The following is a 25380-nucleotide window of genomic DNA, read 5'->3' as shown; positions in this document are numbered from 1 at the left end:
CTGATATGCATTTTCAGCTGTTGAATGAATGAATTTGCCACAGTTTAACTCCATTCGAAGTAGCAGTTTAACATAATGCTGCAACAAAACGTGAAAAAAATGAAGGGGTATGAATACTTTTGCAAGGCACTGTATATCTGGTCCAGGGTCACATATATCAATCAAGGCAATTACTTCATGAAGATAATCAATATTGCACTGCACTAAAAAAAAGAAACAGACCAACAAGTGAAGGTTTATCATTGGCAATGTTTACTTGGGGCTATGAGCTACAACCACAAAGACAAAGTGTGCAAGGAGAATAAAGATTATGACACTTTAGAGGAGCTACCAAGCACAAGCACGTATAAAAGAGATGTCAGAAATGACCAATGGCACACAGGACTACAGATCAAAGAGATTTCTCACTGACGATAATGCTAAAGTTTGTTGATGAGTACATTTTAAAAAGCAATAACATTCGATTTGTTTAAAAAAAGTAATACATATTTCTACCAATACAGTATAAGAGCAAAGATATTTTTTTTTAAAAACATCCCATTCCTTAATAACACTGTAGTTTTTTTAATGAAAATATAAAAATATCCATAGATGAAAAATGCAGCTGGGTTTATAGTCTGAAAACAATACGCTGTTGAAATATCGAAATATTGTGAGACACTCTTCTCTTGTTCTTTTTTGTAAAGAAAGTGACGCAAATGACACTGCAACCAACAAATCTGCATTTGCCCTTGGAACAAGCAGCAAGTCAGACTATGAAGTATAAAACCAATAAATGATAAACACCAAAGAGGCAAAAGAGAAATCGCCACATCTATGGATATGATATAAAAGCTAATCAAATTCTTATTTCACATACCGTTTAAAAGGGTACAGGACTGATCTCATTTATAATCTCTGCTGGCTTTTGTGCTGCATGCAATACAATACAGACATCGCTATAATATATGACCTAACCAATACAAAATGCTCATGAAATGAGGACTTCACTTTAAGTAACACTTGAATATTTTTGATATGCTTCGAAAAGTTTAACCAAAAGTTAGGTTAGGCTAAAAAAAAGAAAAAGGTTCGAATAGCTTATAAATGACGTTCTTTGATGCAACATATTTGATTGTTTTTAAACACTGCATAAATGTAAATTATGTACAAGCATACAGAAATCATTTCTAAAATACATGTAGGGAAATTTCAGACTAACAGTAAGCTGTTGAAGGTGCAATAGTTTCCTCACTTTAGTCGGCTGCTTCCAAAAACAGAACAATAGAGCAAGATAAAGTGTTTAAACATACAATAAAATAAAAGAGAAAAGGAAGAAAAACAATCAATCTTTTAGCAAGCCTCAAGCAAAGCACCGAATAATTGAGCTGGGTGAGGAAGGACAATAAAAGAAGTGAATAAACATGTGAAGGGAATGCTGATGATCAGCTCATCTCCTCCTCACTCATCGTCGCTGTGGCTCCCTTCAGACTGCTCCTGAAAACAAACACATGACGACATTACACGCACGAGTGGAGCACAGAGCGCCCCGCGGCAGAGCTCCAGCGACCCGCTTCACCCCCATGCCACACCTGACTGATCGCTGGTCCGCAGAGGCTCATTATTTCGTGGTCTGAGCTGGTTACTGAATGCACCTCCTTATTTCTGGATAATGAGACAATCTAACACCGACTCTTGGGCCTTGGTCACGGTTTTGACATATTCACACTTTATAGACTTTATATGAGGATTGATGTTCAGACATGAAGTGATCACACAATGGAAAAAGCGTGTGTGAAAGCGAGAGAAATAGTCAAGACTTACGTTGTCCTCTTGAACTGCAGCAGATGGGATAAAGAGAGAGGAATTAAAGCTACGTTTAAGGGCACAGTATATCCTTTTTTCGATAAACAATTTCCTCGGGGAACTGCATAGCATCTCAAACACCTCTTAGAAGATGAAAGGACATGTGGCTAAGCATCTAAAATTCTCTTTGTTTTTAGAGGCTACATTGAGTGGAAGCACCTCTTTGCGGTTAGCTATCCCATAGGCGCTTAATCAAAGCTTGTTTTTTTGGAGGGATAATATCCTCCTCAAGCATATTCAATCAAAATGTCAATGTATGCGCCTGAGGTTTTTGATTACAAGACATCTAATTAAGCTAAATGTCAACTGGCTAAACAGACTGTATCGGTGACAGGTCTAACTGACGATGGGAATGGTGGACTTACGTTGTCCTCCTGATCTTCCTCGCTGTCGTCGTCGCTGACCACAGGTTTGGCCTTTCCACGACTCGGTCTCTTCTTGCCTTTGTCCTGAGATCTCTCGTCCCGTTTGCTCAGCTTAATTTTCACCTTCACTGATTTAGCTTGGATTATAAAAAAATAATACATTTAACATTTAAATAAAACACAACTCTACTACAACAAAGTAGAGATAGAAATACAAATTAGCTTATAGAATGAGTCATTTTAAAGGAACACTCCACTTTTTTTGGAAATAGGCTCATTCTCCAACTCCCCCCGAGTTAATAAGTTGAGCTTTACCGTTTTGAAATCCATTCAGCCGTTCTCCTGTTCTGGCGATATCACTTTTAGCATAGCTTAGCATAGATCATTGAATCCTATTAGACCAATAGCATCACGTTCAAAAATGACCAACGAGTTTCCATATTTGTTGTATTTAAAACTTGACTCTTCTGTAGTTATATCGTGTGCTAAGACCGGTGGAAATGCAAAGCTGCGAGTTTCTAGGCTGATAAGATTAGGAACTACACTTCCATTCCGGCATAATAGTCAAGGAAGTTTGCTGCCGTAATATGGCAGAAGCAGGCGGAGTATTATCAGAAATGAGTTCCCAGCTAGTTTAGCATTTGCACATGTGCTGCGTGGTATTACTGCTCCTGCTTCGGCCTTATTACGGCAGCAAACTTCCTTGACTATTACGCCGGAATGGGAGTGTAGTTCCTAATCTTATCAGCCTAGAAAATTGAAGCTTTGCATTTCCACCGGTCTTACTACACGATATAACTACAGAAGAGTCAAGTTTTAAATAGGACAAATATGGAAACTCGTTGGTCATTTTTGAACGCGATGCTATTGGTCTAATAGGATTCAATGATCTATGCTAAGCTATGCTAAAAGTGATATCGCCAGAACAGGAGAACGGCTGAATGGATTTCAAAACAGTAAAACTCAACTTATTAACTCGGGGGGAGTTGGAGAATGAGCCTATTTCCAAATAAAGTGGAGTGTTCCTTTAACACTATGAGAATCAATATTGTTTTACATTCACTCACATCTATTAAAAGCCCATCTTTTCAAATGCCACCCACATCTTTCTTATTCTCAAAGTACTTTGCTGTTAAACTGTTTGCTTGCTCAAATGTAAACTGAATACTAAAGATCTCATGAAATCCTTAGTGTTTACTCATCTTGCGTTGCACTTATTTTTGTCCAAACGCTCTTGATTGAGAATATCCCTCCCCTAATACCACTTGTACTTGACTAGCAAGTAGAAATCCTGTTGATGGATGTGATGTAACTAAAATTCTGTCATTATTTACTCAACCTTATGTCGTTCCAAACCTGTAAGACCTTCGTTTATCTTCAAAACACAAATTAAAGACATTTTTGATGAAATCCAAGAGCTTTCTGACTCAATTACCATGTTCAAGGGCCAGGAAGGTAGTAGAGAGAAAACAAAAATAACTTTTTACAACAATTAAATAAAACTCATGTAAGCATGTCAAAAACTGAGAAGAAAAAGAAGGAATTGTTAAATAACGTAATTATTCGCGCACAAAAAGTACTTTTTTTTAGCTTGTAGCTTCATTAAAGTTAAGGTTGAACCACTGATGGACCATGGACTATTTTATCGATGTTCTTACTACCTTTTCTGGGCCTTGAATGCGGTAGCTGCTTTCTATGCAGGGTCAGAAAGCTCTCAGGTTTGATCAAAAATATCTTAATTTGTGTTCTGAAGATAAACGAAAGTCTTGCATGTTTGGGATGACATGAGGGTGAGTAATTAATGACAGAATTTTGTATTTTTGGGTAAACTATTTCTTTAAGCTGCCTTTCTACTATCTCTGAAATCCGCATATTGTCACATTTCGTGATGATGGAACATTATTTCACCCATATTCTGACATTTTCATTTCACAAAGGTTATTTAAAACATTAAAGTAGAAACTTTACTTGCATTTAATATGCTTTATATGTATATAAAATCTCTTTAGCCAATTTTTATTTGATGCAGACAACAAAAATCTAACAAAAGTAATGTTTAAAGATTAAAGAATGTTTTACAAAAAAGATGTTGATAATTCTCATCTCATTCTCAGTTTTTATTAGAATGCATCACATCTAGTCTGCAAGTCACATACAGTCTAGCTGCAAAAGTTCAAATATTTTAATGCACATGAAGCTCAAATCAGTTCTGAAAATGCTGATTGGAACTCCACTCAACTCTTGTACTACTTTTGAATGGAAATGACTGACTTAAGAGATAGTGAAAATGCGGCCTTATGATGTTTTAAAAAATAAAAGAGGGTTTAGACCTTAGGTATGTGCCACCCAAACATCCATATTAAAGGAGAAGTTCACTTCCAGAATCAAGGTCATCCAAGATGTCCATGTCTTTCTTTATTCCCGTTTTTTGAGGAAAACATTTCAGGGTTTTTCTCCATATAGTGGACTTCTATGGTGCCCCGAGTTTGAACGCATTGAAAGCCGCATTTGGGATTTTTGAAGCTGCATTTAAACTGCATTTTGGAAGTTCAAACTCGAGGGCACCATAGAAGTCCACTATATGGAGAAAAATCCAGAGATATTTTCCTGACAAAACCATTTTTTTTACGACTGAAAAAAGAAAGATAAACATCTTGGATGGGGTGAGTACATTATCTGTAAATTTTGGTTTCGGAAGTGAACTTCCTCATTAACAAAAGAAAGAAACTTTTTATTTTAGGCAACATCTAGAGCTTTAGTTTCAACCCAGGTTCATTGGACATTTGAGCCTCTACATACTAAAACACACGTTCAATACGTGGCATTTGTGACTGTGGCATTTTATTTACTTTGCTTGAGGTATGTATTGCAGCTGTTCAGAATTCAAATATCTGGGTAGTGTCGCTAAGGGTTAATGCTCTTATCGTGTTGGAAATATTCCCTACACCAAGATTCGTACCGGAGCTGTTCATCACTCGAGTGCTACGCTGTATCACGTGAGCTACCAGGCAAACCTACTGAATTAGAAAACGCACGGACAGGAAGTTGTATATGTGACGACAATGTTCAAAAGTATCAGTTGTCAAATCGCACAGGATGTTAAAATTGTTTTGAAGCCACAATATAATATTCTGTAAGTAACTGTGTGAAAATGAGGCTTTATTAATCAAAAACTGTGTGTGTAAATCATACTTCATGTCAAAAGGAATAAAAGCTGTCTGAGTTTTACTGCCTCTAGTGTTCATTTTAACTGGAAACTGCAGTGATTCGTACATATAGGTAAGTTTTTTCAGTTTCGCAGAAATGTATATAGAGGCACGTATTACCAATGTTGTTGCTATGTAGTTTAGTTTCATCAGTATTAGTAAACTGGTCTTTTGTTCATAAAAAATCTTACACTCTTCCTCTGATTCCTCCTCATCATCATCATCATCATTGCTGTCATCGTCACTCTCCTCCCTAGCAATCTTTTGTCTTGCACTCTTGAATACTGACTGGAGAACAATGGAGTCCTCATAGATCTACAAAAAGACAAAGAGTGATTTAAAAACCATAACCCAAACAAAACAAGAACAAATGAAGAAATAAGTCAGTAATCTGCATCTCAATACATTTCTGAAACCTGAAAAGGTGACGCAAAAATAATAATAAAAGCATGCCCTCTGCAACACTCCTTTGGAACTAAAAATGATGATGATAGCTGTTTAAAGCGACAGGATAAAAAGTTTATTATATTTTTGCAGTGGTCTGGACTCCATCTCCAGACTGAGCTCATTTCAGAAAAGATGAAATATTGATTTCAGACACACAGACGAAATCTGGTCAGTAATCCTGTAATCCTCTCAAACATACACAATATAAAATCCACCATGAAAGTACTGTGTAAAGAGATCTGCATAAATAGATCTGAAATATAATGTGGAGTTCTTATAAAGCTTTACATTAATAATTTAATTACATCTGGGAATGGGCAGTAATGGACTTCTTCAGACAATCCAAGAATCCAAGCACATCAGTGACTATTCAAGTCTTTGTACAATAATGACACGTTTAGTATTTGCATGTATGACAGACACGTCATTGAATTCATGCAACATGTAATCAGAGCAAAATGGTGGTGTAGTGCTACTAGGCAACTCGTACTTAAGACAGTAATGGAGGGTGTTCAATCTATTTATTCACTCACCTGAGAGCCCTCTAGATTATAAGTCTGAGCGTTGTGACAAAGAAGCATGACGTCTTTCTCCAGATCGCTCACACTCCTGTACTTGTGGTTGCGCACACGCTCCTGCAACAACAAGAACACTTCTAACAGCGAAACATCTTTCACCTGTAAAATTCAACTTTAACAACTGAGGAAATTGCCAATTAGAGTTGCAAGAGAAAATAAGAGCCACAGACATTATCAAATTAAAACAAAAAAGGACAGTAAAGCGGCCCATTATAAGTGCGAAAACATCATCTTATCTGTTCTAGCATCAAAAACCAATTCTCTATGGCACGGTAATCCCATTATCGTCCAGATGGAGTAATGAGCGTGCCAGTCCGGTTTGTATGATAATACGTCACAGCGGAACATACAATGTGATGTTCAGATCTGCGTAGGCTTAAGGGTCACACTGAATAAAAGACTGAAACTCACTTACCTTGATCTTTTTGAAGTCCACTGGCTTCCTTATCAGTTCATAGTATTCAGGGAGCTCTTTCCTGGAGGGCAGCTGCACAAAGACCTCGCTGAGCTGACGGCCTGATCTGTGATCAGAAGCAGAGATTGAGGGTTATACTGATTTCCTCCGACTGCACACTGACAGATAACTACGCGATTAGCCTGGATGGATTTCCAGCTTGGTGGAATAATGTCCAACTGGTTTACATTATCATCATACTAGTGCTCTACTGACCATTAACCCTCGAGCTCACCCTGAGCCAACAGGAGACAGCACAAGTCTAAATCCAGGGCAACAGGAAATTGTATAAAGATCTCCAGAAGCAATATTTCTTGAGACACACTGGCGACAGGGGTGCTTTACAGGACCCTGACATCTGCCCATATCTGTCTGTAACAGTTGCTCTAAATATTCATGACACAGTGCAGATGATTCATTACACATTCAGTGATTAAATCAGGGCGTAAATTGGTGCAATTATGGTGTGTCGACCTTCATACACACCTCAATTTATAGTTTTTGCTGCAGATGCATGTTTAGTGTCTCGAGGTTCAGACTGCAGCACAATGCTAAAACAGATCTCATAGCATTTAGCTTAGTATAACATTTCCAAATTGGCGGCTCAGCATGCCAACTACAGTGCTGCCTAAAGGTTGTGAACCCTGTAGAATTTTTCATATTTCTGCATAAATATGATGAAAAAGTTAATCAGATTTTCAGTAGTCCTAAAAGTTGACAAAGAGAACCCAATCAAACAAATGCGATTAAAATATATAATTTGTCATTTAATTATTGCGAAAAATGGTCCAGTGTTAAATATTTGTGAGTTGCAAAAGTATGTGAATCTCTAGAATTAGCAGTTAATTTTAAGGTGAAATTAGAGTCCATTTGTTCAGATATGTTATCAATCAATAGGATAACTATCAGGTGCCAGTGCACGCCCTGTTTTAATTAAAGAACAGAAATGTATCAAAGTCTGATCATATTTGTGGAAGTGAATCATAGCATGAAAAAAGTAGATCTCTGAGAACCTCAGAAAAAAGGTCGTTGTTGCTCATCTGGCTAGAAAAGGTTACAAAACCAAAATCTCTAAAGAAATTGGTTAATGATAACAAGGTTAATGATTTGGAATGTCAAAGTCTGGACCTTAATCCAACTGAAATGTTGTGGAAAAACCTAAGCAAGCAGTTCATAGGAGGAAACCCACCAGTATCGCAGGGTTCAAGTGTTTCTGTACTGAAGAATGGGCTAAAATTCCTACAAGCTGTTGTGTAGGACTGATCAGCGGTTACAAAAATGTTACCTGCGGTTATTGCTTCAAAAAAATGGGTCACACCAGATATTGAAAGCATACTTTTGCAACTCACAAATATTTAACACTGGATCATGTTTCTCAATAAATAAATGACAAAGTATATTTTTTGTCTCATTTGTTCGATTGGGTTCTCTTTGTCAACTTTCAGGACTTTTGTGAAAATCGGATGTTTTGTGTTATATTTATGCAAAAATGTAGAAAATTCTAAAGGGTTCACAAACTTTCAAGCAGCACTGTATGTCATTATTATGATGATATGATGCAACACAAAAAATTGTTGCAAAATAATTGGAGAAATTCTACTAAATGCGCTTATAGGACTAGCTATAATTACTGTGTCCAATTTTTAATTTATATTAAAAAAAATCTCCTATCTTGACTTAAAAGATTAAATCACTCCAGAATTAAAATTTCCTGATAATTTACTCATACCTATGTCATCCAAGATGTTCACGTCTTTCTTTTTTTCAATCGAAAAATACTTTTTTTTTTTTTTTGAGGAAAACATTCCAGGATTTTTTTGTGGGGGGTCAAATCCTGGTATGTTTTCCTCAAAAACCTTGATTTCTTTTCGACTGAAGAAAGAAAGACATGAACATCTTGGATGACAAGGGGGTGAGTAAATTATCAGGAAATGTTTATTCTGGAAGTGAACCAATCCTTTAAGCATTATATGACACCAAAGGTAATCTAAAAATAAATACAATAGTGGAGATGAGCATGTACAATTCAATATACACATTGACACAGATAAACTAAAACCTAGAACCAATATTGGCTAATAACCGATATTAGTGCTGGCTCTGTGGTTCTCAACCAATGGCTTAAAGAAATAGTTTATTACAAACACGCAGCTTTCACTTCACATGATGTTAATTGATGGACTGAAGTTGTGCATTTTATTAGCTGTTTAGACTCTTATTCTGACGGTACCCATTCACTGCAGAGGATCCAATAGTAAACAAGTGATAGAATGTTTAATTTCTCCAAATCTGTTCCAATAAAGAAACAAGTTTTACTACATTTTGTAAACTGTTGCTTTTAAATACTATTCGCTGACCATTGGCCCTTACCCGCCGTTCATAAAACCTGTTCGAAAACAGTCATTGCTGCTCTAGTGACAGAAATTATACACTTTGACTTAAAAATACCAGCTGAAAGCATTTGAACTCTCTTGGGATTAGTCATGAGAGTGTGGCACTGAGACTAGGTTTCTTGTCATCTGAGGACAAATGCAGTTATGCTCAGTTTTCACATTATGTGACTCATCAAGTTCCTCAGCGTCATAAATTTGAAATAATTGCCAAGAACGTCTGTTTCTGAGACGCTTAAATACTACCTGACTGGCATTTCTAGATGTCTTGGTTTAAATATGGGCTAGATTAGAGAGATTTGTCTATCATGTAAAATTACTGCCATGTTCAGACAGCAAAATTATTCCACAACAGATATGTCATGGGGACCACCAGGAGAGACACCCAGCATATCAATCTGATGAATTACCTTCAATTTGTGGGATTGCAGCTTAATTGGGTGACACATCAAGCTATGGGTTTTTGCCTGACAAGAGGAATAGCAATTCCAAATCCTCCACTCAGCCGAAATCAAGCCATGGCGAGTGTGACAAGACTCAGCTGCACCACAGTTTGAATGTCACTCTGAAACTGATTTGAAATTCTCAGAGGAGTGGGGCAGTCAATACAGCATTATCCCAGCATCCCAGTGCATTACGAGTGTGACATTCAGCCAGCTACAGATAAGAACACTGATTAATCAACAAGATCATTTAATTAAATTAAGCTTATTAATTTCCAATGAATCAATTTCAGTGCAAATGTGTTCAGTTAATCATCTGAGCAATGAGGGACTAGAGCTAGAGCTGTAAATTACCCATCATGCCACATCCCTGACACAGATGCGTATGCATGCAGGCCAGAAATGATTCATGCACCCTTGGCTTGTAAAAACTGTCTTCGACGAACTCAGGCATAGGAGCGTTTCCCTATAAATAATGTTTATGGTGGTTGGAAATACTGTGACAGTGTGTTAAAGTACAACAATTTCCAATGACCATCCTTCAGTCTCACTGACAGGGGTCTGATGTATGATGTCTATGAAAACCGGGTATAACTGTAACCAATGTATTTGTAAACCAAGTACGTATTGTGCATATTGTAATTTGAAATATATGAACTGGACCACAAAACCAGTCTTAAGTAGCATGGGTGTATTTGTAGCAATAGCCAACAATACATTGTATGGGTCAAAATAATCGATTTTTCTTTTATGCAAAAAAGCATGTTCCAAGATGTTTTGCACAATTTCTACTGCAAATATATTACAACCTAATTTTTGATTAGTAATAGTTTAGACAACTTTAAAGGTGCTTTTCTCAATATTTAGATTTTTTTGCACCCTGAGATTCTAGATTTTCCAATAGTTGTTTCTCGGCCAAATATTTTTCTATCCTAACAAACCATACATCAATGGAAAGTTTATTTATTCGGCTTTCAGATGATATATAAATATACATTTCCATAAACTGACCCTTATGACTGGTTTTGTGGTCACATATATAAATATTATCCCCACCCCTATGACATCTATACCTATAGTACATATATTATCATTGTATTTGTAATAATACATTTTCATACATATATGATCGTTGATGTTAACTCGTAAAGTATGATCAAAATTTGTTCAAAAAAAATCTGCTATTGCACATCCTGTAAATGCACTGACATATAGTAGTCAACATTTGAAGTGGATCAAAACCTTTTATCAATGTTGTCCTAAAACCAAAACAATACCCGTTTTCGTCTTTGTCTTTTTTTTTAATTATTATAATAGATATTTAGAAATTTGATGGATAATTATGTTACAAAAAGTCTGCTCTTTCTAGCTTGAGTTTTTTATTCATCAAGGGATACTGAAAAAAGTACCATGGTTTACACAAAAATATTAAGCACCACAAGTATGATTTCTGAAGGACTGTGTAACACTGTGGCTGAAAATTTGCCAGCTTTGCCATTACAGGAATAAATTACATTTTAAAATACATTAAAATAGAAATAAGTTTTTATGAACTATAATACTTATTTTTTTTTAGTTTTGCTGTATTTTTTTAATCAAAAAAAGGAAGCTTAGTTAAGCATAAGAGACTGCTTTCTAAAATCTTACTGACCTCAAACTTTTGAAAGATAAAAAAAGTTGATATATATAGATTATAAATAGCTCTGTGGATGTGTTTTCAATTCTTGACAATTGGTTATGCACATTCTTAAAGGTTCATGAAACCCTGGACTACTAGTTTTTTGCGCTACTTTCATCTTCCGGGTTTAAAATCTGCATTGTGTTGATGTCATAAATAGCTCTGTGGATGTGCTTTTAAACTCTCTTTGAAATGACAATCAGTTATGGACATTCTTGTATACTGGCATATCTTAAAGGAATAGTTCACCCAAAAATGAAAATTACGTCCTTAAATTACTCACCCTTGTGTCGTTCCAAACCTTTAAGACCTTTGTTCATCTTCGGAAATCCGAGCGCTTTCTGACCCTGCATATAGAGAGCAACGCGACTACCATGGACAAGGCCCACAAAGGTAGTAAGGGCATGGTTAAAATAGTCCATGTGACATAATAACTTTAATGTTATGAAGCTATAGAATACTTTTTGTGTGCAAAGAAAACAAAAATAATGACTTTAATCAACAATTTTTTCTCTTCTGTGTCAGTTTTTGATGCGCGTTTACGAGAATACCACTACACATGCATGTGCATTTCTATTTTATCGATGTCCTTACTACCTTTCTGGGCCTTGAACTTGGTAGTATTGTTGCTGTCTATGCAGGGTCAGAATGCTCTCAGATTTAATCAAAAATATCTTAATTTGAGTTCTAAAAATTAAAAAAAGGTCTTTTTGGTTTGAAACGACATGAGTGTGATTAATTAATGACATAATTAAATTTTTTGGGTGAACTTTCCTTTTAATTTTCTATGGTTAACAGTTATGTTCAGTGAACACATCAACTGAAAGGACCGATATAACTGTAAAACACCATGAAGAAGTTTTATCCTGCTGCCATTCGATTTTACAATGCCGACATTCTTTATGACTGCCCTCACATTACCTCACCTTACATTACTTCTGGTTGTTACCCCAGTCAGGAGTCATTCCACATGAAATAGTCTTGGATACAGTAACAGTGCCTGTCAACATACTATTTGTCTATCTCCACATTGCGAATTCATGGAAAAGTTGAGAACAGCATGTTCAGCACAAAGCCACTGAGAGTTGAACGGTACATAATTACATTCCAGATATTCCAGGTCACTTGTGCTACACAAGAAAAGCCAAAAGAGTCTTCTGCAACACTACAGTGAGGTGAGAAATGGGCTGGCAATATGAGCCATTCGTGGAAGTTTAACAGTACTTACGCATCTCTGTAATTGATGACTGTATCAACAATAGCATTCATCTGCTTTGTGAGTTTGGGTGGATTTGGGGAGAGCTTTTCTGCTGGAGGACGCCCTCTTCTTTTCTTGGCCTTGTCTGCATCCTCACGTCTCAAGTCTTTGTCCACGTGTCTCTTACGCTTGCGCCTCTTCAGCCGTATTTCCTCCTCGATTTCCTCCAGGTTGCCATCTTCTATAGCCTGCCAGAAGTCAAATTCAACAGTTAAAAGATTAGTTCACTTCCAGAATAATAATGTCCTGATAATTTTCTCACCCCATGTCATCCAAGATGTTCATGTCTTCTTTCTTCAGACGAAAGTAAATTAAGGATTTTAAGGAAAACATTCCAGGATTTTTCTCCATATAGAGGACTTTAATGGTGCCCAAAGGATTGAAGGTCTAAATTGCAGTTTCAATGCAGCTTCAAATGACTCTACACGATCATAGCCAAGGAATAAGGGCCATTTTCTACAAAACAAATTCAAATTTATATACTTTCTAACCACAAATGCTCATCTTGCACTAGCTTGACCTCTCGCATTATCGAGAGGTCACGCATGTGTGACGTAGGTAGAGGTACCAACCCAGTGTTTACAAAGCAACATGCAAAGAAAGTCAAACGCCCTTTACAAAATAGGTAAAACGACGATGTCAGATGATTGTAAATGTAGTTTTTCGCACTACCCTACCTTTTTGAACCGAAGTACACAGATGAAGAACTAACCGTTTGTGACTTTTCCAACATGATGTGAATTGCAGAGTGCAAGATGAGCATTTGTGGTTAAAAATTATTCATTTTTTTTTTTTTTAGAAAATAACTGATCGTTTTGCTAAATAAGACCCTTTATTCCTCAGCTGGGACCGTGTTGAGCCCTTTGAAGCTGCATTAAAACTACAGTTTGGACCTTCAACCCGTTGGCCTCCATTAAAGTCCACTATATGGAGAAAAATCCTGGAATGTTTTCCTCAAAATCCCTAATTTATTTTCAACTGAAGAAAGAAAGACACAAACATCTTGAATGGCATGGGGTGAGCAAATTATCAGGAAATGTTTACTCTGGAAGTAAACTAATCCTTTAAGGTCCCATTGGGTAGTTAAAGACACATTTTCAAGAAAAACTATGAAATGAAATGTAATCAAGATACAACTGTTGAAGACTATTATATTTATGGTCTACTGGCAATTTGCACTTGGATGTACATGATTTCAATCTATATTTGATTCACCAAAGAAAATTTGGTCTGGCATGTACAGCATTTGGGACTGAAGCCTCTTCATCTAAATCATGAGCTACATCAAATACATGCCAGAAAAATGTGATTCTGCAAATGCAAATCTCACTGATTAGACTAGTGTATGACAGTGAGTATTTTGAGGACTTTAGCTCCCTATAGGCAGCCATGAAAGCCATGTTCATTACCTTAAACTACATCTAGAAGTGTAAGAAACTATCGACTACAGAGAAACTGACTATGGGCTCTGATTATAGAGCTGTTTGGACTTTCATCAGTCTCACAATCTCACATGATTGAGATCAGCATTTGTGCAGAACTGCTCTTTATTAAATCCATCTGTCTGGCATCTCTTCTCCATCCTGCCCTTCCTTTTGTTACCCAGATGGATATAGAGGTATTGTCTCGTCTTTCAGTCTCCTCTGAACACACATTTGGCATGAATATTTTACAGAGAATGAGTCATTCGCCTTCAGTAAAAGTACTGTATGGTTCATTGCATTTGTGCTGTTGAGTTTGGCCTAATGCCTGCCCCTGTTGTAAAGCAGGAGTAAACAATCCTGCTGGGTTAAGTCTGCACAGTAGGACTTTAAATCTCCACATATGCCCAAAAACTGGTAATTCCACTACCGAATGAGCGCAACTTTGAAAATCCACAGTAAATCCAATGACTTTCACAGACAAATCAACTCTCTATGAAAAGCAAGAAACGTATATACGTCTTTGTTTTTTGCTCTTCTGGAAGATTTGCTGTAAAACTCAAAGGTCGGTTATCACAATACGGAAGTCTTGATCCTCAGAGCAAAGTAAATCAACACCCCTTTTGTGCAGCTGAGCCAGAGACCTCATTTGAGCATAATGTGAAAGCACAGAGCCAGAAATGAACAATGAGCAAACAAACAGACCTTAAAGAGTATCCGCTTTTGAAATCAAAAGTCGCATATGAAAACAAATTAATGTGAGTTTCTGTGGTACAATTATATTTTTGACTTTCTACCAAGATATTATGAAAGAGGGTCTAAGACTATCTCCTACGTAACAGAGCATGTTTTGGATGAATTGCCAAATTAAATAACTAAAATAATCAGTCTTGAGTTTGTACTTGCCATTGCAAGCAAACTTAAATGTTAATGTCCAATTTAAAAGACATAAACAATGCCTTCATCCACTTAGATATATTAAGTTTACTTCACATTGAAATATAATCCAATGTACCATACTATTTAAAACTTTAAGGCCTATAAGATATTCATTCATTCATTTTTTAGTAAAAAAATTAATACTTCTATTTAGCAAAGATGCATTTACCTGATTAAAAATGACAGTAAAGACCTTTATAATGTTACAGAACACTTCTACTACCAGTCAAAAGATTTTTTTATGTTTTTTAAAGAAATCTCTTCTGCTCACTAAGTCTGCATTTATTTGATCCAAATTACAGCAAAACAGTAATATTTTTACTATTTAAATTAACTGTTTTCTATTTGAATATACTTTAATATGTAATTTATTTCTGTGATCAACGCTACATTTTCAGCATCATTACTCCAGTCTTCAGTGTCACGTGATCCTTCAGAAATCATTCTAATATGCTGATTTGCTAGTCAAGAAACATTTTTTTAAATTATTATTATTATCAATATTTTAAAGTTTTTTTTCAGGATCCTTTGATGATTAGAATGATCCAAAGATCAGCATTTATCTTAAAAAAGCATTCAAAAGCTTGGAGTCAGTATAATTATTATTATTTTTTACATTTATTTTTAAATTGATTAAAAGTGATGATAAAGACATTTATAATGTTACAAAAGATTTCTATTTTAGATAAATGCTGTTCTTCTTTCTATTCATTAAAGAAACCTGAAAAAAATTTAATTGTCAATTTTCAATGTAATATTAATGTTTTTTGAGCAGCAAATCAGAATATTAGAAAGATAGAAGGATTATGTGACTGGAGTAATGATGCTAGAAATTAATCTTTGAAATTACAGAAATAGATTACATTTTAAAATACATTATCATAGTAACAGTTATTTTAAATAGTTATAATATTTCAATATTTTACTGTTTTTGTTGCACTTTGGATCAAATAAATGCAGGCTTGGTGAGCAGAAGAGACTTAAAAACATTAAAAATCTCACTGTTAAAAAACTTTTGACTGGTAGTGTACAGTTGTGGCCAAAAGTTTTGAGAATTACATAAATATTGGAAATTGGAAAAGTTGCTGCTTAAGTTTTTATAATAGCAATTTGCATATACTCCAGAATGTTATGAAGAGTGATCAGACGAATTGCATAGTCCTTCTTTGCCATGAAAATAAACTTAATCCCGAAAAAAAAAACTTTCCACTGCATTGTTAAGAAGGCTTCAGGGTGTCCAAGAAAGTCCAGCAAGCGCCAGGATGGTCTCCTAAAGAGGATTGAGCTGCGGGATCGGAGTGCCACCAGTGCTGAGCTTGCTCAGGAATGGCAGCAGGCAGGTGTGAGCACATCTGCACGCACAGTGAGGCCAAGACTTTTGGAAGATGGCCTGGTGTCAAGAAGGGCAGCAAAGAAGCCACTTCTCTCCAAAAAAAACATCAGAGACAGATTGATCTTCTGCAAAAAGTATGGCGAATGGACTGCTGAGGACTGGGGCAAAGTCATATTCTACCATCAGTCCTGTGTCATGCCAACAGTAAAGCATCCTTAGACCATTCATGTGTGGGGTTGCTTCTCATCCAAGGGAGTGGGCTCACTCACAATTTTGCCCAAAAACACAGCCATGAATAAAGAATGGTACCAAAACACCCTCCAACAGCAACTTCTTCCAACAATCCAACAACAGTTTGGTGAAGAACAATGCATTTTTCAGCACGATGGAGCACCGTGCCATTAGGCAAAAGTGATAACTAAGTGGCTCGGGGACCAAAACGTTGACATTTTGGGTCCATGGCCTGGAAACTCCCCAGATCTTTAAACAATTGTCGTCAATCCTCAAGAGGCGGGTTGACAAAAAAAATCCACTAATTCTGACAAACTCCAAGAAGTGATTATGAAAGAATGGGTTGCTATCAGTCAGGATTTGGCCCAGAAGTTGATTGAGAGCATGCCCAGTCGAATTGCAGAGGTCCTGAAAAAGAAGGGCCAACACTGCAAATACTGACTCTTTGCATACAGTAAATGTCATGTAATTGTCGATAAAAGCCTTTGAAACGTATGAAGTGCTTGTAATTATATTTCAGTACATCACAGAAACAACTGAAACAAAGATCTAAAAGCAGTTGAGCAGCAAACTTTGTGAAAACTAATATTTGTGTCATTCTCAAAACTTTTGGCCACGACTGTATACTGTTCTTTTGAACATTCTATTCATTTAGAAAACATTTAAAAAATCTATCACAGTTTTCACAAAATTATTTAAAATCACAACTGTTTTCAACATTGATAACAATAAAATGTTTCTTGAGCATGAAATCAGCAATAATATTTCAAAATATTGCTGTTTTTATCGTATTTTTGGTCCAATAAAGTCTTGTGAGCATAAGAGACTTCTTTTGACCACATAAATTGATGTCTGTTACATATACGTTTATGTAATCACAAATAAAAACATGCATGCTTTTTAGCACAGCATCAATTTTGTGCATTATCCATCAGGTCAGGGCAGGGGGTACACATGATCCTTTTAAGCGCTGTTTCCGGAGCACTCAAATGATGCATCCCATGGCTGAAATCATGAGTTCAAATACCGGCTCTCTGCAGAGATGCCTCTGGCTGTGTTTTAGTAACACTGAGCCAATAATGGATAACCTCTCCTCCATCACCTCAACCGTTGTCACGGTGAGGTCGCACATGTGGGTACTGAACTAATCTGAGGGAAAAAAGACTCAGCAGCATCTGTGAAAGGAAGTCTGCCCAAACGTCATGTAAGACTGGAGGTGCAGACTTCAGTGTCATGCACTGTGTGGGTATGATCTAAAAACTGCTGTTATTTTTTCTACCCAAATACTGGGTTTAGCCTGTTGGGTGGTTTTATCCGGTGATGGGCAGTTTTTGTGTTACCCAGCTGTTGGGTTAGTGGCTGGGTCAATCTCAGTAACAGCTGAAACGATACACCCCTCCCCACCTTCTGATGAAACTAAAGATGTGCAGTGAAGAATTAGCGCTGAAAAGGCATTGACACACTGTCTTTTTGCGCCTGACCTTATTGAATATGCATTTGTTACTTTCAGACACAAAATTTATGGGAGGAAAGTATTAAAATGAACCAGCAAATGCGAATTTAATGCATGTGCTTGTCAAATTACTGGTATTTGTGCCATTATATAATGGCCAAAAAAAGCATGTCTTAAAGCAGGTGGAAATTTGCGTCGATTTCGTGTCGTCATTATGTTAATTATCTGGCTGCGTCTGTGCTATTTAATGTGCACATTAAGTAAATAAATCACACAAAGAATTTACACTCCCATTGGTGCTTTTATTAAATTAATGCTAATTTGGCCTTTTTAGTAAATCTGGCCCTAAATGTCTTCACTGCCACTTTTGATCAATTCAGAGGCTGGGGACAGACACTGATTTACAGGTTGAGCCATATGTGACCCTGGACCACAAAACCAGTCATAAGGTTAAATTTTACAAAACTGAGATGTATACAGCATATGAAAGATCAATAAATAAGCTTTCTATTGATGTATGGTTTGTTAGGATTAGACAATATTTGGCCGAGATACAACTATTTGAATATCTAGAATCTGAGGGTGCAAAAAAATCAAAATGCTGAGAAAATCACCTTTAAAGTTCCTCAAATTAAGTTCTTAACAATGCATATCACTAATTAAAAATTACATTTATATATATTTATAGTAGGAATTTTACAAAAAATCTTTATGGAACATGATCTTTACTTAATTTCCTAATGATTTTTGGCATAAAAGAAAAATCAATCATTTTGACCCATACTATGTATTTTTGGCTATTGCTACAAATATACCCCAGCGACTTAAGACTGGTTTTGTGGTCCAGGGTCACATATGATGACTAAAAAAGCATGCACCTGTGCCTTGTGGTGCTCACATGTGTCCCGTCTTCATTCTCTCTCTCTCTCTCTCTCTCTCTCTCTCTCTCTCTCTCTCTCTCTCTCTCTCTCTTTTTTTTCTCCAAATGTTTGCTGTTTTGGAAATATGATCATCTATCTCATGTTTTTTTATTACCACTTAAACTAAACTTAAAGGGATAGTTCACCCAAAAACGGAAATGTGATGTTTATCTGCTTACCCCCAGGGCATCCAAGATGTAGGTGACTTTGTTTCTTCAGCAGAACACAAACAAAGATTTTTAATGAAAACCGATGCAGTCTGCCAGCCAAATAATGGCAGTGGATGGGCACCAGACCTTTAAAAGTAAAAAAAAAAAAAAAAGTGCACAGACATATCCGAATTACACCCTGCGGCTCGTGACGATATATTGATGTCCTTAGACACGGAACGATCGTTTTTTGCGAAAAACTGAACAGTATTTATATCATATTTTACCTTTGATACACAGCCACGTCCATCTGTCATGAGCACGAGTTTAGCATCAGGCACGTTACATGTGTCACCGGAAGCGATCTGTCACATGTATACAACACTCATTGTTTACACAGTGCACAGAGATTGTGGGTATAGCAGCTATTCAAAATGGTAATTACTTGCACTTATCCTGATTGTTCAAACAGATTTAAAGCTAAAAGATTACGTTTGCTTGTGCAAACTCATCCAGGACTTTTCACCGATTTCCCCTTACTGCGTTTGAGTATACTATGCCAGAGTGTGTACACGTGTAACAAGCCGAAATGAAAAGCTTGTGCTCATGACAGTTGGACATGGCTGTGTATCAAAGGTAAAAAAATTACAGAAATACTGTTCAGTTTCTCACAAAAACTGATCTTAGGACATCAATGTATCGTCACGAGCCGCAGGGTGTAATTTGGATTTGTCTGTGCATGTTTTTTCTTTTTTACTTTTAAAGGTCTGGTGTCCATCCACTGCCATTATTTGCCTGGCAGACTGCACCGGTTTTCGTTAAAAATCTTTGTTTGTGTTCTGCTGAAGAAACAAAGTCAACTACATCTTGGATGCCCTGGGGGTAAGCAGATAAACATCAAATTTTCATTTTTGGGTGAACTATACCTTTAACCGATTCCAGTGCAGTTCCAAATCTTGCCACTAAATATTATAATTTTGGACAGAAAAGTTTTTCATACTGTATATAAACCTGAGTAGTATAATGCATCATACAGTAGTGTGAAAAAGTGTTGGCCCCCTTCCTGATTTTTAAATGAAGGGTTTTTTTTATGAAGGGGGAAAAACCAAACCCACATGGCCCTGTGTGAAAAAGTGTTTGGAAACATGGAACAGGGGTGAACCTTCCCAGGGGTGGCCGGCCAACCAAAATTACCCAAGAGCGCAAGTGAAACATTAAAGTGTGACAAACATACCAAAAAATAAAAAATCTGGGAGGGGGCCAACACATTTCACACCACTGTATCAGTATCACTCAAAGTTTCTAACACTTTGAATTGCATCAGTTATATCTTTGTATGTGGGCAATGACAAACTGAACAGAACTGTGAAATTGCTGAAAGTAACATGCCCTTTTTCCTTTGCCTTGCCCACAACTTGGCTAAAGTATCTCACAGGAGACGCATTACATGCGTTCCAATTAGTTTATTCCCATAAGTAGTTGTTTCAGAGTGCTTATTATCATGAAGTTATCTTTTCTCAACTTTGCTGAATGACTGGAGATGCTCAAATGTCATCTTAATGTTGCCTCAAGTGGCCAATTCACACTGAAAGCGAATGACTTCTGTCAGTGTGAATGATCTCGCTTCAGCATGGGTGACTGACCTCTCTGTTGAAACACACATAATGTACATGCCTATACTCCATTTAGATGTTATATCGCACAATGCAAGAATAGATTTTAGGTGAAGGCAGACGGAAAATGGGCAGTGTATTTATTTGCCCTAGACTGATACGTATTCTCTCACACCTCGCAACAGACTTCATTTCCCAACACAGTTGACTGTTTGCTAAACTCTGTGCAGCCAAGCGTCAAAATCAATTTGTTGAGCCATTGAGCTGTGCCGATGGGGAGATGCTCTGTCATAATTTCCTGTGTAAAAGCAATCTTGGAGAATGACTTCAAGCATAAGTTACAAAAGAAACCATTTTTGTGTGTGGAGACTATCACACGGTAAACATTTACTCACACTTTCAAGGTGCGTTTTACTAAAACAGTGAGACACTAAATAAGATTACTTCCAAGGTCCACTTCCAAGTCGCCTGTCAAGCCGCAATAAAAGCGAGGTGGTTCAGATAGCTTTAATCAAAGTAGTCTTTTTCCACCCCATAAAAACTCACAGACCCCATATTGTTGCTCTGAAAGATCTGATTGCCGTGTGTCGAACTTCCTTCCTCTTTCAGTACACTTTTACTCCTCAGTGGCTCTCTGTTTACCAGGAACTAGCTCCACATATAATTACCTCCCTTGCTGCTTTACACCTTCAGCCTCTGTGCTCAAATACAGTTTTGCTCTTGTTACATTCCAGCCCAACCCTACAGCAGACGAACCCTCACCAAAGAACAACCACGATACCCTATGGAAACGGTTCCAGCACTCATTATCGACCGGAACAATCCACTGGCTAGCTTTGAAATTGTTTTGAAGGACTGTACTGAGACTGGTTTGTGTGAGAAAATGACAGAAGAAAAAGCTTGTTAGCGAGAGGGACAGTCAATTTGTGTCTGAATGGAGAATAAGACAATGAGCTATTAGGGTTTGGGAGATTCAGTGTAATGAAACTGGGTTCATTGATCGGGTTGAATTGTTACACAGGGATAAGAGCTGTATTTGTCTTGGCTGTTGTGTTGTTGTCTTATCAATCACAATGTGGTAAGGATGTGTTGTGGAAGAAAGATGAGCAGATCGAGAACGTAATAGGGACTGTTTACAAGTTTCAAACCTTTTCCAACCCACTTAATACTTTATTTACAGAATGCAACCAAACTGCTCTACAGATCATTAAAAACTTGCAGAGGAAACTTGTGGTTATATATTGTGCAATCATTAGAAATAGTGAAATGTGTTTCTTAAGACTCATTAGTTTGACATAAATAATTTTGATGTTTTTCTTGTCAGTTTTGATTTTACTTTTGAAAGTTTAGAAATTTTGATTCTTTTTTATGCCGTTTATTTAGCAAAAATTTTGTTTATATATCAACGCAGATTTAAATAATAATTTTCTAACTTAAAGGAATAGTTCACCCAAAAATGAAAAGTCTGTCATTAATTACTCACCCTCATGCCGTTCCAAACCCGTAAGACCTTTGTTTATCTTCGGAACAAAAATTAAGAATTTTTTTGAAATCCAAGAGCATTCAGACCATGCATAGACAGAAACGCAACTACCACCTTCACCTTCACGTAGTAAGAACATCATTAAAATAGTCCATGAGACATCAGTGGTTCGACCTTAATTTAATATCATTACATTTGATCCACTGATGTCACATGGGCTATTTTAACGTTGCCCTTACTAACTTTCAGAGCCTTAAACATAGTAGTTCTGCTCAGGGTCAGAAAGCTCTTGTATTTCATCAAAAATATCTTAATTTGTGTTCTGAAGATGAACAGAGGTCTTACGGGTTTGGAACGACATGAGGATGAGTAATTATTAACAGATTTTCTTTTTCTTTTTTTGGGGGGGTCTTTTTAATTAATTTAATCACTCAAGTGGTTTCAAACCTCCAAGAACAACCTATTTGATTTTAATGAACAAGTTTTAAAACTGGTCACTCCATGAATCTCTCCTTGCTGTGACTAAAGCTATAACCTCAGCACATATTGGCTGTGCTCTGATTCTTATGAACCTTTATACTGAAATTTAACTCATATTCAGCTGATCCAAACATACAATGAAGTCAGTGATTTGAACACCCCATGAAACACTAATCGCTGCTATGACTCTTAGATCTCTAGCTCCTCAAACCTTTGGCTTAAGGCTGTCAAAAAAAAAACTAATTTTGAATATTCGTTCGAATGCAAAAGCATTGCATTCGAATTGTAGGTGTGCTTTAAGGAGGCAGCCTTATCAGTGGTGCACAAGATGCGATGGCAGTGTTGCCAGATTGAAAATTCCTTAGTATCATACCAGTAGCTCAAAATTACTGTGTTTGGGAGAAAATTATCTTACACAAGTCCAAATGCAGCAGTGCATTAGATTAGAACAACAATTACAATAAGCTGTCTTTTAAACATGCATTCTAATGTTTAATTTCAAGCATCCAGATGGTATAACCACACATATTGTGGAGAACTTTAGGAGTATGCATTTAATTATCATTTTAGCTGTTTTGAAACAGAGTGTAAATGTGGACTTCAAAGACTTCTTATCCTGTTGTGCCCTCTATAGGACCAGAGACTAAATGATGTCATGTCAAGCTTAAAGTGTCATTGCAGAACATTAAATTTGACTAGTCAGTGCAACCCCTACTGTAGACAGACTTGCGAAAGGTTTAAATTCCACCTCTGAGTTGCTGTCATCTGAAGCCATCTGAAGAGCACATTTAGTGTCTGTAATGAGCCAATTTTGTTTGAGTATAGAAGCCCTATGATGGCGCTGCTGCATTGTTCACTAAAAATATTGCAGAAAAAGAGAACATCAATGCGGAGAACATCTTGTTTACTTCAAAACTGAAACTAAGTCATTCACACAAAATGCTAGCCTGGGTGTCGATTTTATTCACGCTGGAAGGTAGCATGGAAACCATGGACCAAATTTTCACCTCAGATAGGGAACCAATCACAGAACGGGGAGGGAGCAGCAAGACGATGACGCCTTCTATGCGTCGCGACTCACCGAAGCAGTTTGTTTATAACTATGGATGCAGCATGGCAGCAAGTTATCATTCGATGCAGCCGTTCACATGTCGCGCCTAAAAACGCGTGGAAAACGCTAGGCGCGTCGCTTTCTCCTTTCCAAACCGCTCTGTAGCTTGCGCATGGAAAACGCGAGCGCGTCGCAACCGCGTCGCAACCGCGTCGCAACCGCGTCGCAACCGCGTCGCTTCCATTTGAAATAACGAACTTTAGCGCGCAAAAGACGCGACATGTGAACGGCCCATTAGATAGTGTTCTAAGTAGTTTAGAACGCAAGTTTATTTTGAAAAAAGAGCAACTTTTGCCGTTAAACCATCGCTCTGTATATGTCATCCGGTATGATTGAAACGATTGGCTATGAGCTACGCACAGGCGCATTTGATAGACATTTGTAGCGCCCAATAAACGGCTCTGGGCATTCGTAAACCACGCCTCAAATACGAGAAAATGAACATGTGGTTCCCAGACCACGAATCATGACGAAGTCATAACGTGGTCTGGCGTTAGCCAGGCTAACAAAATGCATTATTCCACTCATTTTCTAGAGGGACATCTATCACCGTTGAACTCACCGTCTCGCACAAGAAAGCCATGTAAAATGAAAGTTCAAATTTGAAAAAACATATCTCGAGACTTTATGGTGGGTTTTTTTTCCTCATCACACTGTATTGCATGTGTTTAAATGTAAAAAGTATTAAAAATTAAAATCATACATACATGGTTCTGTTTTGAATATAGTTGTTTAAGCAACTCAATTAATTAGAATTGGTTTATAAGCATTATTTGAAACATTATGCTTTTTTCTCAGTCATGTTATTTTATTGCTTTGAATAAAAGTGCGTTAGTAATATTTTGCTTGATGCACCCTTTTCGAATTCGAATATATTTAAGTATTTAGTTTATTTAGTTTTTCAGCCATTTTGACAGCCCTATGGCATATATTTAGGCTCAGTCGAAAGATACTACACTACACTACACTTCACTCTTATTGGTAGATCAGAGTGTTATCAAATTAACCTATCTAATCTAATAAATCTAATAAATCATCTAATAAATGAATATGCAAGGAACAGGGGATTTTATAAATAATCTGTTCCAATTCTGCAGAAATCTGCTGAGCTTTCTGTAGATTTAGATCTAAATTGTATGGTTGTCTACACTTCATGAATTATGTCTTCATTTCATTTCTTGAGGTCAAGTACTTTCACTCTTAATGCTTTTGAAGTTCTATCTGTATCTGTATCTGACATTACTGTTAACTAAAACAAATTTCTCTGTGAAATAAATCTAAAATAGATATAAATATTAGACAAAGAACTTGAGTTACGTAGAATAACTAAAACTATCTAAAACAGAAATAAAATAAAAGCTAAATAGAAACATAGAAAAATACATTTTAAATAAAGCTAATTCCAAATATTAATAAACACTATAATAGTATATAAATAACCCTAAAACAACACTGATCAGCACTAAACTATAAGTGAAGTAACTTTACAAATTGGAAATATTCATTATAAGGAGTCAATTCATAATGCCACCACTGTGCAACTTCATTCAGCATATAAAGAGACCATTAGACAGAGCGGCAGA

At 36.7% G+C, this 25380-nt stretch overlaps 1 protein-coding gene across 3 annotated transcripts in view; it reads right to left on the bottom strand.

Moving 5' to 3' along the window:
• Positions 1–229: 229 nt before the first annotated feature.
• The window catches only part of smarca2 (SWI/SNF related BAF chromatin remodeling complex subunit ATPase 2), a 61585-nt gene continuing 36434 nt past the window's right edge, over positions 230–25380 (bottom strand). The window contains exons 29-35 of one of the 3 annotated variants that reach the window (XM_073839323.1): positions 12635–12852; positions 6857–6962; positions 6397–6498; positions 5608–5731; positions 2211–2347; positions 1804–1817; positions 230–1476 (exon numbers count right to left, since the gene is read on the bottom strand). In XM_073839323.1, coding sequence (XP_073695424.1) covers positions 1425–1476; positions 1804–1817; positions 2211–2347; positions 5608–5731; positions 6397–6498; positions 6857–6962; positions 12635–12852 — 753 coding nt within the window. In that variant the 3' untranslated portion in view covers positions 230–1424. Of the gene's footprint in view, positions 1477–1803; positions 1818–2190; positions 2348–5607; positions 5732–6396; positions 6499–6856; positions 6963–12634; positions 12853–25380 lie in introns of all 3 variants that reach the window. The other 2 variants (XM_073839324.1, XM_073839325.1) reach the window with 2 other exon arrangements.

This window comes from Garra rufa, chromosome 5, assembly GCF_049309525.1.
Source record: "Garra rufa chromosome 5, GarRuf1.0, whole genome shotgun sequence".
Taxonomy (NCBI): Eukaryota; Metazoa; Chordata; class Actinopteri; order Cypriniformes; family Cyprinidae; genus Garra; species Garra rufa.
This window is presented reverse-complemented; position numbering and strand designations above follow the sequence as displayed.